Here is a 22,148-nt window from a genome sequence, read left to right as displayed (position 1 = left end):
CCATATAATTAGTCTTATGTAATTGGATAAATTCATGGAACACGTAGAGAGAGCTACTTCAATGGCTTGAAAAGGAGGGAGAGCTAAGGACGTGGAGACGACTGGGACATGAATCAGACACGTTTGTTAATACAAGAAATAATATTTTGAGTTTGGCCAAACAGCTGGATATATATCCATCTGACTCATGCACAAGAAGAAGAAGTCGTCCACGACCCAACAACCTGACTTCATTTCTGCCATAAATTACCCCCCTCCCTCCACACCAATGGCCAACAATCCAATCCCATTCCTGTTCCTATATATCTATATATATCCAACAGCCAAGCCCTATATATATAATTAAACTAACTGTAATTATCAGCACCAATTAATCTCGCGCCTTATACTTAATTGCTAGCTAGCTATAGCTACATTCTATTCCAATCCAAGGCACGCATGCATGCATGCTTGTTTCATGCGTTTTGATTTTGCTTCTTTTGGCCACTTCATCCTTGTAACTCGGCTTGTTCTTCTGCCACAGAAACATGAGCAAGGACAAGGAAACAGAGCAAGCCCAAGACGGATCCAGACGAGGCGCCCCGCGCCTGAACGAGAGAATTCTTTCGTCGCTGTCCAGGCGATCGGTTGCCGCTCATCCTTGGCATGATCTCGAGATAGGTAAGGAGGCCAAACCTTGGCCCCCTCGATCGGGTGTATGAACCCACCTATATATATATATATATACACACACCGTCGTCCTGGTCTACCTAGCTAAGTTCTTTCCATTTAAAATTGCATCTGAAACTGATTAATCTGACTTCGTAAATCTGGCAAACAGGACCTGGCGCACCTCAGATTGTCAATGTTGTAAGCATCGTATATATATATATATATATACATATACTTTCCCTCTCAGTTTATATCTCATTGCCTTTATGCGTCTATTTTAATTGTTGTTCGTTTAATATTAATCACCCGAGGCAGGTTGTTGAGATAACCAGAGGAAGCAAAGTGAAATATGAACTTGACAAGAAAACCGGTCTCATTAAGGTGTGCGCTCCAAGCTCTTTCCATCTCTTGACTGATCGCGGAGGAGGATCTCTCTTTACAGATGAAGCTGTATCGTTAATGCCTGTCTGTATCATATTGTGTCGATTGACGTCTCTTTACGATGCGCATGCAGGTCGATCGAATCTTATATTCATCGGTGGTTTATCCTCATAACTACGGTTTCATACCTCGCACATTGTGTGAAGATAACGATCCAATGGACGTATTAGTCCTGATGCAGGAGCCGGTTCTTCCTGGTTGTTTCCTTCGTGCCAGGACCATCGGACTGATGCCCATGATCGATCAGGTTAGTCACTAAAGCAAACAATAAATTAATTGTTCAAAGTATATATCATTATTAACAATGAGAGTTTGTCGTCTTTTGGGGAAAAATTAGGGAGAGAAGGATGATAAAATCATTGCAGTGTGTGCGGATGATCCCGAGTACCGCCACTACTCCGACATATCGGAGCTTCCGCCTCACCGACTTGCCGAGATCCGTCGCTTCTTCGAAGATTGTATCCTTCTTCACCCTTGAAAAATTCTCCATCGATCATCTTACGTACGTTATAATTGATTTGTTGTAGAATGAAAGCTCAAGTTTCTAATTGACCATTCATTCAGACAAGAAGAACGAGAACAAAGAGGTCGCTGTCAACGAATTTCTGCCTTCGGCTACTGCACATGAAGCCATCCAGCACTCCATGTAAGCTTTAAACTTCATCTCCCTTAATTTCTTCTTTAGTTACTATAAAGAATCTGGATTACCATTTATTAGTTCCAATTCAATTAAAATCTGAACCTATTTAAAATTAAATATATAATCTGTTATTTAAAATTAATATATAATATGTTATGTAAATAGTTAAAACAGATCGACTGGTCTATCATGACAAGTCCATCTCAAAGATTCAAATCTATTATATAAAAAGTTGATTATCTCTCATCTTAAATGACCCAGTTCATTCAAAATTCAAATTCCAAATTCCACATTTTCTTTATGATAATTGTTGATGAACGGTGAACGGATTGAGTTTAGATCCAAATTGAATTTAGTTTCAATTCATTTCTGAGTCTTATACTAAATATATTTTGGATTATCCATACCCCATTTTGGATCCGATTACAAATATAAATTTATTAATTTTAATCTCATTAAGATGCAAGGATTAACAGGCCTAATAATTAAGGTGGCATTGTGTTTTGAAGTTGAATCACGATTTTATTTATGCTTTACAAATATGAATTTACTAGCTAGTCTCAGTCAGTGACATTAAGATGTGTGGTGGTGCAGGGACCTTTATGCTGAGTACATCATAGAGACCCTGAGGAGATGAGCGAATATGAAATGCGCCCAATTCCAATAATCCGGCGTGTTCGCTCTGAACAAAGAAAGCAGGGATTGCTGGCCTCACACAATAATTATTATTAGTATTATTATTATTTCCTTTATTTCTTCTTCTGCTGACCAAATCTTATGTACCAACTGATTGAATTCTTTGTATCTCCACTAATCTTTTTAAATAAAATTTATCACATTTCATTCTTATTGTTGTTATCTAATTATAACAATAAAATTAGTTGATTGAAAACTCATCGTTAAGTTGGCTAAATGTACAAAAATAAAAAAACAATCAAAGGGCGCAGAGAGGTTCTCGCGTAAACACTCCGATGCTTAAATCAAACACTAGGTATGATGAAAAAACCTATATTGAAACTAGTATAAAAGACATTGTATCTTTTCAAGAATGAGTAAGTGTTTATTTATAGTGATATAAAGTATAATAGAATTAAGATTTTTGTAAATAACGTTTATCTTGATTAATTCTACCTTGGCTAAGACTAGAATTATTATAGATGGCATCTGTCTTTTATAAATAATGTTTATCTTCATGAATCCTAGTTTGTCTGAGATTAAGATTGTTATGGATGGAGTTTATTTTTTATGGATGACGTTTATTCCAATATTATAAAATCATTTCAAAATTAAAATTCTTTAAGAATAATTGATTATCTTTTCAAAAAAAATTTTGAATGTCGAAGTCATCTAGTTTGGACGTTTATGTGGAAATGGTACAACATCGATGCACCCCAAAGCGAGGCACTCAGTTTGATAAAGCCATTATCAATAAACTTGTGTAATTGAACTTTTAATTCCTTCAACCACTACAAAAAAATGGGTATTTAGCGGCGGTTCTATAAATCCTCTCAAAAGAAGGTATTTTGCCGCGATTCACAAAAATCGTTGAAAAATTTTAAAATTAAATAATTAAAAAATAAAATTTTGTAGCAGTTTTTTAAAAATCGCCATAAAATTTATAAAATAATTGAAAATTACAAAAAGTTAATTTAAATTATCATTTTACGGGGGTCAGAAACCGCCGCTAAAGTGATTAATTTAAAAATTAAAAATTAAATTTAGTGGAGGTTAGAAACCGCTGCTAAAATTATTAATTTAAAAATTAAAAATTTAAAATTAAATTTAGCGACGATTTCCTAAAACTGTCGCTAAATTTTGAATAATTTAAAAATTAATATAAATTATCATTTTGGACGGTCGGAAACCGTCGCTAAATTTTGAATAATTCAAATTATCATTTTTGTGGCAGTCTTAAACCGTCGCTAAAATTATTAATTTAAAAATTAAAAATTAAAATTAAATTTAACAACGATTTCTTAGAACCGAGGATAAGTTTTGAATATTTTTTAAATTTAATTTAAATTATCATTTTGCGACGATCAGAAACTGTCGCTAAAATTATTAATTTAAGAAATAATATAATAATTAAACAAAATTAATTAATATTAATTTTTTTAATGATTAAAAAATGAAATTTATAAACGATTTTAAAGAACCATCACAAAATTTTAGAAAATAATCTAATATTTATATTAAAAATATATAAATTTTAAAAATGTATACAAAATTTAGAAAAATATGTTTGACTCTGCTTTTTATTTTTTTAATTAATTTATTTAGATTAATTCAATAAATTTATTTTAAAGTGTTTTTTGAGGTGATCTATCCAGAAATGTTATATATGTATGGGTATTGACGTATTTGTTTATTTCATACTTAAATTACAAAATGTAAACAAATAGTACATTTGAATGTGTACAATTATTGATAATAAACACACTACAAATGTTATATAATAATTAATTATTAATAATATTTATAAAATGTGTACAAAATGTAAACAAACACTACATTTGAAAAATATCGAGAGATTATATTATATAAAAATGAGTGTAGGTGTTATCTTGTGAGTCTCTTTCTTTCTATAAATAGGAAAACATTTCACTAAATTAATATATGCTCACAATTTTACTGAAATTATAATTTCACTTTAGACACAAAACTGACTTATACAATAAAAGATTTGCAGATGATTTCATTCGCGTTCTAAACTTGTTTTTCTCTTTGCAAGCCTCTCGAAGACGTCAAGAGACGTTCTCTTGCATCTCGATCGAGATATTTTCTCGCATAAAAAAATTTATTATTATATCTTGACAATAATAGTGTAAATTTAGCTTATAATAATGATGTGTTAAAACTTAACTCCAACATGCAATTTTTATTAGAAAAAAATATTTTTAAAATAAATTCATAAATGTCTCCTTATTTTTTATGAAAGTATTATCAAAATCATTTCTAAACTCTCTCAATGCTCGTTTTTGTGCGTCGGGCTTTTTGTTTTTTTTTGTTGATCATCGCTTCACCTTTTTGTATAACAGTCATATGTCGCTAATTTTTGAAATTTATTCTCTTTCTAGTGTTTAGTTTTACTTTCGTTGTTTACAAGTTTTGTCTCATTATTTATTTGTGAGACTCGATATTTACCCTGGTAATCTGTAAATGCTCTGAGATATCTGTTTAATATATTTATTATTTATAGAAAAAATTAATTATTTGAGGTGAAAAACTAATAATAAATAATTCAATATATCAAACTAATTTATTATAATTATTAGATTTATAATATAATTATATTTTTAAATAAATAGTAATTTGATGTAATAATTTAAATTATTTTAATACCACATTTAGATTATTATTTTAAATTATTATTTTATTAATTATCATAATCATAAGTTATTTTAGTGAATTTCAATCAAATAATTAATAATATTATTTTCATAAATAATTTTATTTTTATTTACAAATAAATATTTTAAAAAATAAAAAACCAAAAAATTCCCCCCACCCAGATCCCCAAACCTGCGAGCTTTCCCCAAATCACCCCATTTCCCCTCTGAAAACCCTAAGTCACCCCCATTTCTCTCTCTCTCTCTCTCTCTCTCTCTCTCTCGCTGTCAACCCATTCGTTACCGTCGACCTATCCTTCTCAGCTTCTACCTCTGCCTCCAGATCGGCCTCCGTTTCGCTTCATCCAGCATCATAGACCGACTTTCAAATACGCTTCCTCCAGGATTGTAATATTTTTTAAAATTTCTCTAACCAAGGTAGTTAGGGAAAGACTTGCTCGACTTGGTTCTGTAATTTCACTTATTGACATAGAAAATGTGAAAAAACTAAATAAATAACAAATTTGTTTCAATATTATTTAAGCAACCCTCATGTTTAGTTGTCATCGTTGAGTTTGGAATCTTGAATAGATTGTTGGTGATAAGTCGGAGAAAATGATAATGATCTACCTTCACTTTATAGACTACACATCATATTTTGCACGTGAATAGTTGCAATAAACCGGTTTGTAATTGTGTTTCATCATTTTATATTTTATTTTCGGTTGAATCTAGTATCAATGCTTATAGCATATTTAGTTAGTTTGTGACATTTTTTAGACATTGATACATGAGAGGTGTAGTTAAGAGACAATAATGTGTGATTTTATTTGTTGATTTTATTACCTAATTAAATGGTTTAATTTATATGTTTTAGTAAATTATCCCAACATGATTATTGCATTTTCAACTGTTATAATTAAGTAATTTGGATAAAATTGAGACTGATGATGTTCATCAGGATCAAATTACAAAATTGTTGTAGTTTTTAAATGCCTTTTATGTATGAAGTACGTATCTTAAAAATAATATGGATGTAATGTTTTCGTATTGAGGTGTAGATTAGCGAAGTAGAATACAAGCTACAAGCTCTATTTTAGTTGCGTGGATAAGTCTTGGATTACGAAGCCACGAAATACACATGAATTTCAGGAAAATAGTGCAATGATTTGTGGAATTTGCCTTTGCCCATTGGTTTGTTGAAGGCAAAATCAAATGTTCTAGTCCTGATTGTGTTTTTAGAAAATGGGAGACCAGAGTAGTGGTGTATGATCATTTGATTTGTAGAGGGTTTCCAACCACATACACTATTTGGTTTTGGCATAGGGAGTCAATTACAGGGGAAACTTCTAATAGCACATTCGATACAAAATCCCTTATACAGTCATGATCCAATACACAATATAATCAATTATGCTTTTGGGATATCTAGGGACCATGTTAATGTAGAAGCCTGCACATCACATCAACCAGTACGTGAAGGTGAAGAAAGGATGCCAGAATTGAATCAAGGACCTAATGAGGAAACTAAGGCATTTTACGATCTAGTTAGGGATGGTAATCAAAGCATTGTATGAAGGATGTACGAAGTACTCGAAGTTATCATTCCTGGTAAAACTATATCGCATCAAGTGCTTGTACGGATTGAGTAACAAAGCAATGTCTATGATTTTAGAATTGTTAAAAGATGCCTTCGAACATGCAGAGATTCCTAATTCTTTTTATGAGGCGAAGAAATTAATTACTAAGCTTGGTCTTAATTACGTCAGATACATGAATGTCCAAATGACTGTATGTTGTATTAGGGAGAAGATGAAAGTAGGGAGAATGCAAAGTATGTAACACGTCAAGATGGAAACAAAGTAGGAAAGGTAATACGAAGAACATTTTGGTGGGGGCAAGAAAGAAAAAAAAGAAACTTGTCAAAGTTTTACAGTACTTTCCACTTAAACCACATTTGCAAAGGTTATTAATGTCTTCTAAAACTGCTAAACATATGAGGTGGCATTCTGTGGATAGTAACAAAGATGGTTTGATGAGGCACTCTGTAAACACCCCCGTATAATACCCCATATTTTTGTGAAGATGCCACGTATTTTAAGTGAGTTTAAAATATCGAAAATATGTTTGAATTGGCAACGAGTGACCGAATCAGTCGTAGGGAGTTCCCTAGAGCTTAGATACCTAAGGTTAAAGGTATATTTTTGATGAGCGTCTCGAGGCGAGATTTATGACGCTGAAAGAAATCAAATCAGAAATGATTTTCGGTTAAGCTAAGTTGTATCCTAAAAAGACCGAATGATGGTAAGGGGCTTCCGAAAAATTGTATATATTGAGTAATTTTGAGTTATTAATTTTGGGATTTTAAGTATCTCGATAAATTTGATGTTTGAGGGTGTAATTGTAATTAGAAAATTATCCAAACGAAATAAGGATAAAATTAAGAGCTTATGTGGTAAAATATTGAAGTTGAGGACTTGAAATAAGGGCCAAAGTGTTATTTGAAAGAAGTTTGGGGTTTTAGCTTGGATTCCAAAAGTTCAATTTATTCTAGTTTTGGATTTCAAAAGCCACTCAATTATGGCTTTGAGTCTTTGGAGTCTATGGCTAAGATTTTGACAAGTGGCATAATGTGATTGGTTGGAGAAATCTATAAAAAGGCACCATGGGTTCTTCTCAAATCATTCCAACCAAGTTTGAGGAGTGAATCACTCTAAGAGGAGGATCTTGCTCTAGAGAGAGAGAAGGGAGTTCGGCAAGAAGGCGGGAAGAAAGCGGCGAAGAAGTGGCGGAGAACGAGCCTCGTTGGAGTTGAGGGTCTTCACCGGAGTTTGCCAAAATCAGTTAGCAAAAAAGTGAGGTAAATCCAATTTTTTTTTATAATCCTGTAGAGGGGGAAGAGAGGGTCACGTAGGTTCAAGCGAGGGTCGAATCGGAGTTAAAACGAGGAAGTTATGGCCGAAATACCAACCCGAGGCGAAGCAGTCCGAGACTGCTGTGCAGCGCGTGAGATACACGCGTTGAATAATAGCTGCGCGTGAGAGCGCGTGGCTAGACTTCTTGGGGCACGTGAGGGTGCATAAGGGGTGATTTTTCCATGGAATGTTCCAGTTATGCCCCTAATTTAATACCCTTCAACCCCATATAAAAATATTTAAGGTTAGGTTTACCAAAACACATGTTTTCTGCAGAAACCTAGACCGTTTGCTGTGAAATTATACCATCGAAGAAATAAACCAACAAGGTGAGACTCCTATACTCCAAATCCTATTTTTTATTCTCTTATAAGAGACTTTTATTGTATGAGACGTGTTTCATGAAGTTCTTATACGCAAACTCTTATTATTCTCTTCGTGAAATCATGTTGCATATATGAACTGTACTTTCCTGAAAATTATATGCTATTGGCTTTTTAACTGTTGCATTTATAAAATTCGTGTGGCCATACTGTTGTACCTATTTGTTGTTGGCCGAGGGCAAAAGTCGGATATCCCCCGAGAGACGCTATGCGTGCGCCATCGAGAAAGCTCTCGTGGGGAAGACCGTGAGCCTAAGGAACAACGGATGTGGTGCTTGCATGAGTGCTATGAAGTCGGGCCAAAGTGACATGGTTAGGGACCTCCCGAGAGGCGTTATGCGTGCGCCATTGAGAAAGCTCTCGTTGGAGGAGGCTAACGTGTCCACGAGACACTTCAGAGTAGTTCTCGTTGTCTTCTCATACATTTTATAACTGATCATGCATCGATATAAATTGTTTTGGAGTTTCTCACTAGAAGATTCATCTTCTAATTGGATTATGTCCCTGGAATATTCAAACGTTCCAGGTTTGACGAGCAGCTCTAAGGGAAAAGAGGTAGCTGAAGGATAAGCTTACTTTACTGCATGTAGCATGTTTAGCATATCTATGTTTATGTGCAAACCTATGTAATTTTGGATATGTTTAAGATGTTCGGTTATCACTTGATGATGTCCATGTAATATATTTTGTAGACGTCTTGAAAAATTTTATGATAAATAAAGTATTATGGTTGTGAACCATATCAGGTTCGATCTAGCTTCCGCATTCGAGATTTTAACGTCTATCTTAGCTATTCGATTATTGGGTTTGTTAAGCTGAGAAGGTGTAAATTTGGATTTTTGGGATATTGTGTGATGTATGACAACTATTATGATATAAAAAAAATTTTATATTCCCGAAATCCTAAGATATAACACGCTCAAGAAATTTGGGGTGTTACACCCCGCCCGGATATCCCAACCAGCCAGACTACCCGAACGGGAGTGCCTACGGAAGGGGAAAGAATAAAACATAAGACAGGAACTACCCTAGCATGCATACACAAGAATTAAAACAGCGGAAGCTAAGGTATACACATGCATGCACTACGGGTACTCCTCTAACACAGCGGTCATATGATAAATAAATGAATACAGACTCCTGTGTAGACATACATGAGACACGAGGAAACACCTGGTACAGTAAAAAAGAATAGAGAAAATCCCTCTCAAACATCAAAGTTGACGGGGACTGACGAAACTTCCTGTACACCATACCGACTTTGCCGCTGGATGTTATCTCCCTTGCCCTTGACCCACGCTGCCACTACCTGGAATGATGGAAAGCAAAGTGAGTCGAGAAACTCAACAAGCATAAAGAAAGGAAGGCAATACGTTGAACATATCCAGTAACTCTCTCCCCAGAACACCAACCCCCAAGCACACACAAGCAATGAGACGCCCAGCATAGTATAAAAGCGTAAATAAAAGCACGTATCAATCCTTGGGGCCCACACAAGACACATGGCACCCAAGTCCCATACCAACCTGAAGGATCATGAACGAGGATCAAAAGCATGCAACGGAAGCGTTTTAAAAATAAAACGATCCTCGTATTGGTTAGAGTCTAGGAGACTTACTTTTTCGGCGGATTACCGGACGGAATGGAGCGATGGGTGCTTCTTCGTGTGGAGGAGACGACGGCTGCCCTGCTAGCCTTCGGCTCCGTCGCATCAGAACACAAACGCCCCCTTTCGATCTTCCGGAGTATGACTCGAACTCGTGGCCTCTCTTCGGTGAAGAAGAATGAAAAACGACTTGGATTAAAAAACAACTAAAGAGAGATATATATAGGGAGAACCCTAGGGTTAAAACCCTAGTGGGCCAAACCCTAATGGGCCAAATCTTTTAATTAATTTCCTAATTGGGTTAGCCCAATTAATTAATTAAAACCCTTATGAACTATTATTTTATTTTAGCCCAATGGACTATTCTAAATAAAATAATTCTCTCTTAATGTAATTCATCCAACAAGCCAAATGTATTAAAAATACATGAGTTACATCGAGCTACCCCGGGGACCAAAAGACAAATTATTCACGGCTGCTAAAATGACCAAAATATCCCTGCTACCTAGTAGCTATATTTTGTCATTCTAAGTGTTCCAACTATCACCATATGGAAACACTGACCCCACGAATAATTTTGCATATGCCATGTCTTTGACCTACTAGTGTAATGACGAAAATACCCCTCTGCGTAACACCCATCATTTAGAAAGGAATAATGTACTAACACCTTTCTAAATGACTTCTACCATCCTTAGATCACTAGTCCAATAATCCGTGACTACTCGAATGTACTTGCTTATCATTGGGAGCTACCCAGAAGCACACACTCATAAGTCACGTTCCCAGGGCCCTGGATTATTCGATTATTCTTGGACAATCACAAGGGGGTGAATCACAGAAACTATCTTGTATTAGTCTGTCTTAGCTAATTAGAAACCATACTCCCAACTGAAAAAGGATATTGATCTTTGATAGACCTCACCTGCAATGAATCTAAGAATATAGCTCTAGGTTCACTAGACCACCAACTAATACTCAAGTATTAGAGTACTCGTCCACGTAGTAGCAGTGATAGACTAGCTCCATGATAATTAGTACTTTGTCATTAGCTTCTATCACAGGTCCACTCTACGCATTCCAAATGCGCTTGTACAATTAGAGTAAACGGACTGTTTACTGGCTAAGGCAAGCCATCCTCCATTAGGATCTATTGCACAATGATCTTATCATGATAGAATGCCCAGTTCTATCAAAAGATCAAGAGTTATATTTTCTTGCTTATTAAGTACCCATGATTCATGCCTAACTGTGAAGAACGACCCATCACATGAATCACTTACTTAATAGCATGGACACCTTTCCAACAATTAAATGCAAATAATATATGTGCCATAAACTGAATAAAAGAAACATCATTACCATAAATTAAACAAAACGTGTCTTTAGGGCATACATTTCCAACACAACCTGCCGCTGCCCTAAAAGGAAACATATATCTTCAACAAACCTATGCGCACTGTCCCGGGTCAGTGCTTTCGTCACCTGAATGCTCGCGTCGGTCCTCCCGACACCCGAGCTGTAAAATAGTCGAGCCATAGGCTCCCTTGGAACAGTCATTCTGTCCGAGACCTGTGAACTATCAATAACCATGCAATGCACATAAAAATGCAATGGCGTAGTGAGCATCGACGTGATACACCGGCTCCTATACATCTAGGGATCAGGCCATACTCCGCCCACATAGTAAACCACACGTGATGCATATGCTCGTGCCAGATGCAAACTAACCATGCTAGAATGTCCGTGTCCAAGCATACTCAATAAATGAATACCCCAACATGCATCCCTAACCCATGTGCATATTAAACCTTGAACGGTAACACAACATATCAAATCATGCAGTAAAACATATAATGGCATAGCTAGTCAGTAGTGTCCGGCATAGGTCAACAGTCAGTGACTAGGAGTGTTTGCCCGGCAGTTCACTCTAGGGCCGTACAATAGTCTACTCCAACGTCACCAAACAGTTGACCCCTGCCCCACTGCTCAATAACTCTAACTGACCCACACCCGAGAAATCCGTAAATAAACCAATACCTCTAAGAACCTAGTCCCCAAGTTGGGTTCAGCATCATTCGGAAAGGAATGAGGGCTGTACAAAATACCCCATAGGCATATAACAAATAAAACCCCAATGAGTCTCATATTTAATTTAAATTAATTCATGTTAATAAAATCATCGATTCGTATAAGTAATACGTGAAATCGAAACGAATTAAGGAAAGGTGTGGGGTTCATAAAATGGAAGAGGTTCACAAAGGTAGAAGGGAGCTTGTGACTGCACTCTTACCCTACAAATAAAACACAAAACAAAACACAATAAAAATTTTATATATTTTTTTTATTTAGGTGAGAGGTTTATACTCGTCAGTGTACGAGTGCAGTTGTAGTCCAAATTTAAATTTATATTTTCTGGATGAGTCCAGGTCATCCACTGAGAGATTTATTTATGGCAAAAGAAAAAGAATGTCACACGCACTCACACGCATTTGAATTGGCAACAAGATTTTTTTATGGTTTTTTAGACAATAGATACTAGGAAATAAAGCAAGACAGAGGTTGAAATAAATACTGGACGTGAGAATATTAAATTGGATAGCACTTGAGTTAAGATAATTTCAGCACCAACCCGTTGATTTCCAAATTTTAGCAGACAAGGTTAGTAACATTAATTTAATTTCAGATATGAGGATTTGTTACTAAATGCAATTAGAGATGATGATAGTTCTAGTTTAAGCAATCCACATACATGATATGCGAGATTCTATTTTAAGCAACTACCATAAATCCAATTACAATTAATATACAAAACAACTAAATTAATCATCCGGGTTTGGGTATGATAGAATTTCCAATTCTAGTAACTCCCATGCGTGAGATGAAAGCTCTAAGTTAGGCTTATGCTCCAATCCAAACCTAGTGATTTCCTAATAATTAAAATACACTCATACTGAAATTTAAATTAATATTACTCATTTAAAGCACAGCTTTTTTTGGGAATCATTCGCGTTGGACACTGTCCTTGCCTTAACCCAAGATTAGATTTAGCTACTCATTTCTATTTAAAAGTTAATTAACAAGAATTTAAATGGCGTAATTTAAATAACAAAATTTAAATGACAAGAATTAAAATAGCATAAACTAACCGGCTATTTAGGCGGTGGATAATTAGAAAACAAGAATTAAAATTACAAAAATTTAAAGGTAGAAATTAACTGGCCATTTAGGCAGTGGATAATAAAGTATCAATAAATGATATAAGAATTTAAAAGAAGAAATGAAGGAAGTAAGATTACAAGAGAAAACAAGAGAGAGAATAAGAGCAATTCTCTAAGAGAAACTTTAAGAACAAAACTAAACTTTGATTCAAGTAATAACCACCTCTTCACAAATGCACCCAAGTGAGCTATTTATAGCCCACAAGATGCAATACAAACCACACAATTATTCAACTAAACATAATTATATCTAATGGGCACTCACAAAACATTCACCTAACTAATGGAAGAAAATTAGGTAAAAGACAAAAAATACCAAAGACTTTAGTTGGTGGACTACTCAAGAGAATACAAAAGACTTTAGGTGGTAAATCACTTATAAAAAAAAAAATACAAAACAAAGAAAAGTCTTCTACAAATTGGGCTTTGTTGGGCCTTTGATTGGTCTTGGGCCTTTGGTTGGATTCCATTTGATAGTTGGGCCAAGTGCACTTGAAACATCCTCTAGACTCCATAATTGGCCTTTGAATTTGAGCAATAAAAAAATGGGTAATCCAATGTCTTCGATTATGCCCCTAATTAATTGTAGAAGCCAACTTCCTTGCTTTATCCTGAAATAATATGTAATACGAATAATTATTTACTTTAAGCATAAATATAAAGCCAAAATAGGGATATAATTCATTAGGATATAGGAAATATTGATCCTTATCACACCCCCCAATTTGAATATTGCTAGTCCCTTAGCAATTAGATTATACACCAGCCATGATCTAATAGCAATACTTGCATGAATATAAAAATTTCAAATTCGAAACCAAAATACGTAGAGTAGTTTGGCATACAGTCGAATATTCAAAATCAGATTTATGGTTAAATGTCATACAATCTCAGGAATGGCAATCAGGATGACCAATACACAAATTTACTCCCTCGAAGTTTTGACTTTAAACCTTACTGTGGATTTTCCCTCCAATAAAACGATTCATCAGGTGTACACACAAGGGGGTGCACCGTTATAAGAGTAAATGTAAAACAAGTTCAAAACTCGGTGTCATCCCAAATACAAGGAACGTATTTTCATGAAAGAACGAGGAAATTGATATAGCTTTTTGACTGGAATAATGCCCTAGATGAATAACTTCTGAATTTAAACATAATTCCCTACTCCGAACTCGAATTCTGAGATCACATAATTTATAGCATCAAAAGGGATCAGACTGGGTTATAATGGGGTTATGAGGTTAATACAGGTTGTCAAAGAAAAGGATAGAGTATGCAAATGGTGTGTTGGGATTTTTTTTTTTTTTAACATTTGTTTTGAAACAATTGTGCTGAATAGCTAAGAGAATTTTTCTTTTTTCTTTTTTTTTTTCACTTTTTTTTTCTTCCTTTTTTTTCTCTCTCTTTTTTTTTTTAACATGAAAATAGCTAGACAGACTAATTTCCAAAATCACACCAAGTTGGACAAAATTCATATGGTTATGGGTTAAACGATAGTAACGAAAGAAATTGTACTATAAATGGCTCACATGGGCTAGCAATGGAGGTTAATGTAAAGAAAGAAAAAAGGTTAATAGACCCAAAATAAAAGAAATTGATCCCCCTACCATGCTTTTACAAAACAATGTTACTCAGTCATCTAATTCGGAATTTGAAATCAGTCAAATTCATCCGCTATCATACTAGACATTTAAGGCGAATTGATGTTTTGAAGCCATTGAAAAGATGAGATAAACAATAAAGCATATTTAGAGTAAGTGTTATTTCACTCAGACTTAACCGTTATTAGGCTCAAACACTCACTTAGAAAATAGTCTCCACTTCTGTTGAGGGATCATACAGTGCACTAATCAGCTAATTACTATCACCTTTAACTTTATGACCGATAATCAATTTTTTTTTTTAATTTTGAATACCCGATGAATGCAAATTACTTGTTCTAATGCATATACGTTTTCAAATAAGAAATCAATGCATTCATGTTTCATATTGCAAACTTAACTAGCTATTAGTGCATAACTCCAAAGCTTTAGGAATAGCGTTATTTAAAACATATATTTTTTTTAATTTTTTTTAATAAGAACAGATAAAGATAATCAATTCACACAAGACTACAAGCAAATAATAGCAAACTCATAGCTAAACATGAACAAAACAATTCATAATTAGACCTTACACCCCCAACTTGAATTGCAGTAATAAAATAGGGTTGTTAGGAATACCTGTAACTCCACAAGTCTATAGATTTACTATGAACTGCTAAAACTCAAACAAACAAATGAGCATAACATATATATTTATATTTTCACATAAAAAAAAATTATGCAAGTCATAAGATAAACAAAATGCGTCTCAAGAGTACAAAAAGTACTCCTTACTCAGCCATCTCATCATAGACTTGTCTTACAGGGATCAATCTAAATTAATCGGACCCCTTTGGCGCTTGTTTCTGGTTACCTTAGACCAATTTATCCGAGGCTTATAAAAATCGTGCTGTGGAACATAAGTGTGTAATTTCTCCAGTAGCTCATCAATGGTGGATGCAGAAATGAGAATCTTTCTTACTGAAAGAGAAATGAACTTTTGATCCACAGCCTGATCAAGAAAAGAAAGCAACCCATCAAAAAAAATGGTTAACATTTAAAAGTCCAATGGGTTTGGTATGGAGATTACTCTTGGTCCAGGAGATTATACAAAAGATTTCTTCAAGTGTTCCAAAACCTCCTGGTAAAGCAATGAAGGCGTCTGACTGATAAATCTTACAAGCCATGCGCTCAGACATAGAAGTGGTTTCTATAAGTTGACCGCGTGTAATCCTAGAAATATGTGGTTCAGCGAAAGGGATTGGCATTACACCTACCACATATGATTTTTCAAGATGTGCAGCTTGCGAAATACAACCATTCAATCCACGACTTCCCCCTCCATATACCAAATTAATTTTTCTTTCTCCCAATTTTAGGCCTAGTTCGCTTACTACAAGTGCGTAACTACTGTCGCTCCCAAGTTGAGAGCCACATAGTACACATATGGTGTTGATTCGACGAACTAACTGACCTTCCATTTATATTTGTTCTTTACGTATGCCCTGAAAAGAGATTTGGTGATCAAAAGTAGGTATACAAAAATTCAACAAGAGATAAACACAAACAAAAATTATGCATATGTACAAATAGTTGTGTAATATCCCGACAGTTGGAGGTGGATAATAATAATGATTCCGGTATTAAAAGTCATTATTGATTATTTGGAAATTTAAGAGAAAATAATAATTTGTATTGGTGTGAGGAAATAAAAAGAGATTGGGAAAAAAAATTAATTACAATTATTAATGTGGGGTGTTAAGTTTGGCAAAATAAAATATTTAGTGAATATTATAGATTATACTTAAAAGGAAAAAAAAATAAAAAAATAAACTTTAGGAAGGCAATTGAGTGCAGCCATGTAATGTTGTGTGCGTATGTGTACGTATATATATATGAGATATGTGGCATACAAATATGGTGTGATCCATCTAGTAAGAGGAGTAAATAGCATAAAATAATATATTGAATTCACAAAGATTAGATAAGTTGTTCCAGCAGATCTTAGCTATGTTCCAAGAGGATTTTTAAGAGGTTTTGGGAATTGAAGGAAGTGGAGAAGTTGCTGGAAATTTCCAGCAACTAGGAGGCACCAAGCGGTGCCGTTTAGGTGCCCAAGTAAGCATTCAAGTGGCTGCATCAGCAGATAGCTTCCAGCAGCTTCGAGTTTCACCACTTTTCCCTGAAAAATTAGCTAAATAAATGAGATAATAGTGTTTGACTTTGGGGTGAAATTGTGGCCGAAAATGGGCCAAGTAATTGGGGCCATGTGGAGCTAATTATGATGGTTTAAGAGAGTTGAAAATTGGGAAACTTGGAAAAGAGGGAAGCTTAGTGGCGGGCACATTAGAAGTATAAATAGGAGGCAAAAATTCGGGCTGCAAACAGAGAAAAAAATTGAATGAGCAAATTAGAGAAGGAGCGACGCGAGCAGCTGTCATAAATGGGAGAAAAATCAAGAGAAAATTGAAGGAAAGTTGTGTAACAAAAGTTCAAAGAAATCAGGTAAGTGAAATAAATTATTGGGTGTTTTATGCATAAAATTATGAATTTTTTATTGTTAGATTTAATTAATTTGAGCCGTAAATTTGTTATTTCTTATAGAACATTTTACTTCGCAACGGAAGTGTGAGAGAAGCTAGGATCAATTATTTGTAGGCAAGCTCCTAACCCTCTCCTCGCGTTATTCATTTTCCGTGAAAGTCTTCGAGGTTTCTCATACTCTAAACCCTCTCTCACCTTGACTCGGTTCCATGCATCAATAACAATAATCCGTGTGGCAACCACTTAATGACTTTTATTTTATTAATGAGTCTATTGTTAATGGAATGAGCTAAGCAATGGTGTCATGTTATCTTTCATTTCAACCGACACGGAGCTTTGTATCGCTCCGCTTTCTTTGGGAATGATGCCATACCCGTTGGGCTAGGTTCTTAGAAAAGTTGTTTATGGTTTAATGGGGTTTTATTAATAATTTATTATGTATGTTGAGATGGCTTTATGTGAATTAAAAGGAATGAGAATGGTATTGTGATGATATGTGGATACGTACATGAAGGGTTATGAGTTATGGAGAAATGTTATGTAAAGTTAAGCTAGGAAGATATAAAGTTAATAGTGTTAGTAAGTGTGTCTAAGGGTATGGGTACAAAGCCACTGACTATTGACCGTGGGTCGTGGCAGTTGATGGTTGGATGTATGGGCGCCAGTCATCGGTTGTTACGATAAGCGCTAGACAACCAGAAGAGCTGGTACTCCAGATTCCTACCTTGGTTTGTGCATTTCATGATGTGTGTGCTACAAAGGGCTGGGTTGCATTCACGTGGGGACATGCTTTGTGTGTGATGGGATGTATGAGCATTTGCATGACCCGGTTGGTCTAAGAGCTAATTTGGGTATCCTAGGTGAGCATATGCATTTAGAGCATGCTGCATGTGTGTATTCCTATGTGAGGCGTAGCAGGGCCTGATACTTGGTTTATGGGGGCCTTGTCATCACGTTTATGCTACAACGACCATTGCATTTCTTATGTGTTGCATTGCATGTTCTATTGTTATTGTTATTCTGGACGGGAGTATCGTGCCAGGTGTCGGGAGTATCGACTCATGTCAGGATGTAACTGTTATTCTGGGTGGGAGTACCATGCCAGGTGTCGGGAGTACCGACTCATGTCAGGATATAACAAGTATCAGGAAAAGTCAAATGTTGAATGTTAGGAAAAGCCGACCATGTCAGGAAAAGGCAGGTCGTTATGGATAATGAAATGGTAGCCTATGTTAGGCTACAACAGGTTTGTATATGGAACCCGGGTGCCAATGTGTGACTTATGTGGGCCCCTGGTTCCTTATGTGCAGTTAACTTTATGTTATGCATGTAGAAGTAAGGTACATATGGATCATGGCATGGCGTGATTGCATTGGCATGAATTGCATGGGGTGCCATGGGAAGAGTCCTATCCTAAGCCCTCAGCCTTTCTTTCTAGAGCTTGCTGAGTCTCGTGACTCATGTTGTTTTACATCATTCCAGGTACGTTCATCGGGGTTTGGGTCCAGACCGTCGTGTCATGATAGCAAGTGCAGAGCTCTCCTGAAACTAGATCTTGGGTGTCGTTGCACTTCTGTTAAGGTTAATGTTTACGTTTTTTTGAGATTGTCATATGTTGTGTAAGCCCAGGTGGGACCAAGAGATGAATGGTTTTGTAAAGATGTTTATGAGATGTTATAATAAAAATAGATTATGATTTTAATAGGGATTGTGTGTGAATTGTAGATGCGTCATTGTTCGATATCATTTAAATAATGACCCTCTCACGGATCCTCTATTCGCGGTAGGGGCTCCGAGAGGCGGGCCGTTACAAGTTGTGATTGTGGCTCACATCTTCCTCTGGTTTTACGTCCAGAAACAGCTTAAACACCTTCTATGAAGTGGGGATAAGGTTCCCATCCAATTTTTTTAAAGATTGACAAACAGGGTCGTTTTTAGTCAGATTTCCAAGACTATAGCGTTGGTAGTCACTAATGAACTGGGTCCATAAAGCAAGAAGTTCTCTTTGCACTATTCCACACGGATGCGTCTCAAGAGTCAATCGGATATCATCCAAAGACTCCTTACTCAGTCCATCCTTTATGAAACTAATTTTATCTTCTCGATTTACGGACGTAAACCCCACAGATTTGCATCCAGTGTTACAGGTCCAACGAGCACATTTGTGACAACCATTCACTCTTTTTGCTCTTTGTTTTTTCGCAAAACTACTCTTTCCCAAACCTGGAAAGTGCTTAAAACTAGGTGAAGTTTCGCCTAGTAATCGAACTTTTGCTTCGATCAACCAGCGAATATCTTCAGGGATGTTATTATACATCAACATTCTAAGTCTTTCACACCTAGCGGCATAAATTTTTTCCAAATCATTCATTGGGAGAGATGGATAGTACTTGCGAATTTTTGAGAGTTAAAGATCCATTTTTTTTTTAAACACAACTATAATAAAATAAAACTAAAAACTATGAATCTTGCAAAATGAACGAGAGTACCTGATCGGAGAACAACACGAAGGAAAGGAGACTGAGCTTACTTGTAGAAGGGTGGCTTGCCTCATACAGATGTGGAGTTTCTTATAGAGCAATGGGTATCACTATTCTACACTCGGCTCGAGGCACGCCATAATTGTAGGGTCAGACGCGTCTCTTTTTTCAACGCTCGGTGCCTCATTTTTCAACATTTGGCAGTGTGCCTCTTCCTTTATAGGACAGTGTGATTGCACTGCCCGAGAAAAATGGCTACCACCAGTGCTAATTCTGTCTCTCTCAATTCAATTTTTTTTTTTTATTATTTTTCTTTTTTTAGGGTTTTTTTTTAGAGGCCTAATAAAATTATATATATACCACACAAGACAATATTATCAAGTCAAACAAAATTATTTGCACAATGGATCAATTTCAAACACCAATAAATCAATTCTTAAGTACACCTTACCCCCCAACTTGAATTGCGTATTGTCCTCAATCGACAATAAAAGGATAGAAGATAAGCACACCTAGCAGTCTTCAGTGCATGAACTCGTATGCAAAAATTTTATTTAGACTACACATAAAGAAACACTATTTGAGTAGTGCAGAAAAGGAACAACTTATATGTATATATATATACTTTTTTTTTGTATATATATTTATTTATTTATTTTTAAAAATATTTTATTATATATTTTTATTTTATTTTTTTAGAATTTTTTTTTCTTTTCTTCCAGTTAAGGATCAAATGAGTGGTTGCACACCTACTCATATAATAACTCCCATTCATTACACCAATTTTAAAGTTATTTTCAAAATTATGTAAATTAATTTTTCTCATGAATGCACATACATATTTTGAAAATATATCATCTGGAGGTGTTGGTTTTATTACATCAGAGTACGGCACATTAATTTGCACAAACACCTCACACATGTTTGGTTTAATTTGATCCCCAATAATATCGACTAGCCTAAAAGATAGAAATTTAGGCTTAAATGTGGATAAACTTATGACATCTTCACATTTTGACTCTCGAATTTTATCCTTTTCTTCCTCCCAGGTTTCTTCTTTTCTCACATCATTTTGCTCCAATTTGTCTTCTATGATTGCTTGTACCATCATAGGTTCATCAAGTCTCTCAATTGGCTCATCATTCCTAGGGATGGATGTAAATTGGACCAACTCTTGACCTATGGGTGCATTGAATGACAATTTCCTCCCTTCGAAATTTTGATTAGGTTGGTTCGGAAACTCACCAGGCTCACTCACGCTCGAGGTCTGTGTAAGTTCAATCAATTGTTCTAAAATATCACCTATGGCCCTAGTAGTTTGTTCTTGATATTCGGCCACTTGTGCATTAAAATTCATTTGACCTCGCATAAATTCCTGAAGGGTGTCCTCTAAAAAATTTTCATCCTGAGGTTGATAAGTATCAGATCTAACCCCTTGTTCTAATTTGAATTGGTGAGATACTGGACATAAAGGTTCATGAGATTGGAACAAAGAGTCATTGTTCCAAGCATAATTCCAATGGTCATATGAACTAGGGTAATCAGTGTAAAGATCCAGGTCGTAGCCCGACAGATAAGAATTCTTCCCCTGACTCTGGTTAAAAGAAAACCTCCCCTCACTGGGCTCGGGATGGCTAAATGCATTAGAAGACACATCAATGCTAAAATACTGAGACATGAAAAATATGAAAATGACAATTCAGCGATAGATAATGATCTAATGAATCAATTAATATTTCAATAATCATACCTGGCCGTAGTCTCTTGCACTGTTTAGTAATTAATAGTTATCTAAATATATATTTTTTACTTTTTTTTTTAATTTATAATTTTTTTTCTTTTTGCCTCAATCTCCCCGGCAACGGTGCCAAAATTTGATTGCACTCTCACCCTGCAATTAAATCACAAAACAAAACACAATAAAAATTTTATATATTTTTTTTATTTAGGTGAGAGGTTTATACTCGTCAGTGTACGAGTGTAGTTGTAGTCCAAATTTAAATTTATATTTTCTGGATGAGTCCAGGTCGTCCACTGAGAGATTTATTTATGGCAAAAGAAAAAGAATGTCACACGCACACACACGCATTTGAATTGGCAACAAGATTTTTTTATGGTTTTTTAGACAACAGATACTAGGAAATAAAGCAAGATAGAGGTTGAAATAAATACTGGACGTGAGAATATAAAATTGGATAGCACTTGAGTTAAGATAATTTCAGCACCAACCCGTTGATTCCCAAATTTTAGCAGATAAGGTTAGTAACATTAATTTAATTTCAGATATGAGGATTTGTTATTAAATGCAATTAGAGATGATGATAATTCTAGTTTAAGCAATCCCATACATGA

The 22,148-nt window shown here is 35.2% G+C and overlaps 1 protein-coding gene across 3 annotated transcripts; it reads left to right on the top strand.

Annotated features, from left to right (window-relative positions):
• The first annotated feature begins 233 nt into the window (after window positions 1-233).
• On the top strand, window positions 234-2,581 carry LOC127786996 (soluble inorganic pyrophosphatase 1). 3 transcript variants are annotated; one of them, XM_052314819.1, is made up of 8 exons: window positions 234-353; window positions 524-660; window positions 821-849; window positions 967-1,032; window positions 1,166-1,339; window positions 1,430-1,550; window positions 1,657-1,738; window positions 2,327-2,581. In XM_052314819.1, the coding sequence occupies exons 2-8, from the start codon at window positions 528-530 to the stop codon at window positions 2,367-2,369; spliced, it is 648 nt and encodes a 215-aa protein (XP_052170779.1). In that variant the 5' UTR covers window positions 234-353; window positions 524-527; the 3' UTR covers window positions 2,370-2,581. The 3 variants fall into 3 exon arrangements, with proteins under 3 accessions (XP_052170779.1, XP_052170777.1, XP_052170778.1); XM_052314817.1 differs by having other exon boundaries at window positions 266-432; XM_052314818.1 differs by lacking the exon at window positions 234-353 and having other exon boundaries at window positions 439-660.
• Window positions 2,582-22,148: the final 19,567 nt, after the last annotated feature.

The sequence above is a fragment of the Diospyros lotus genome, chromosome 12 (genome assembly GCF_014633365.1).
Source record: "Diospyros lotus cultivar Yz01 chromosome 12, ASM1463336v1, whole genome shotgun sequence".
NCBI lineage: Eukaryota > Viridiplantae > Streptophyta > Magnoliopsida > Ericales > Ebenaceae > Diospyros > Diospyros lotus.
This window is presented reverse-complemented; position numbering and strand designations above follow the sequence as displayed.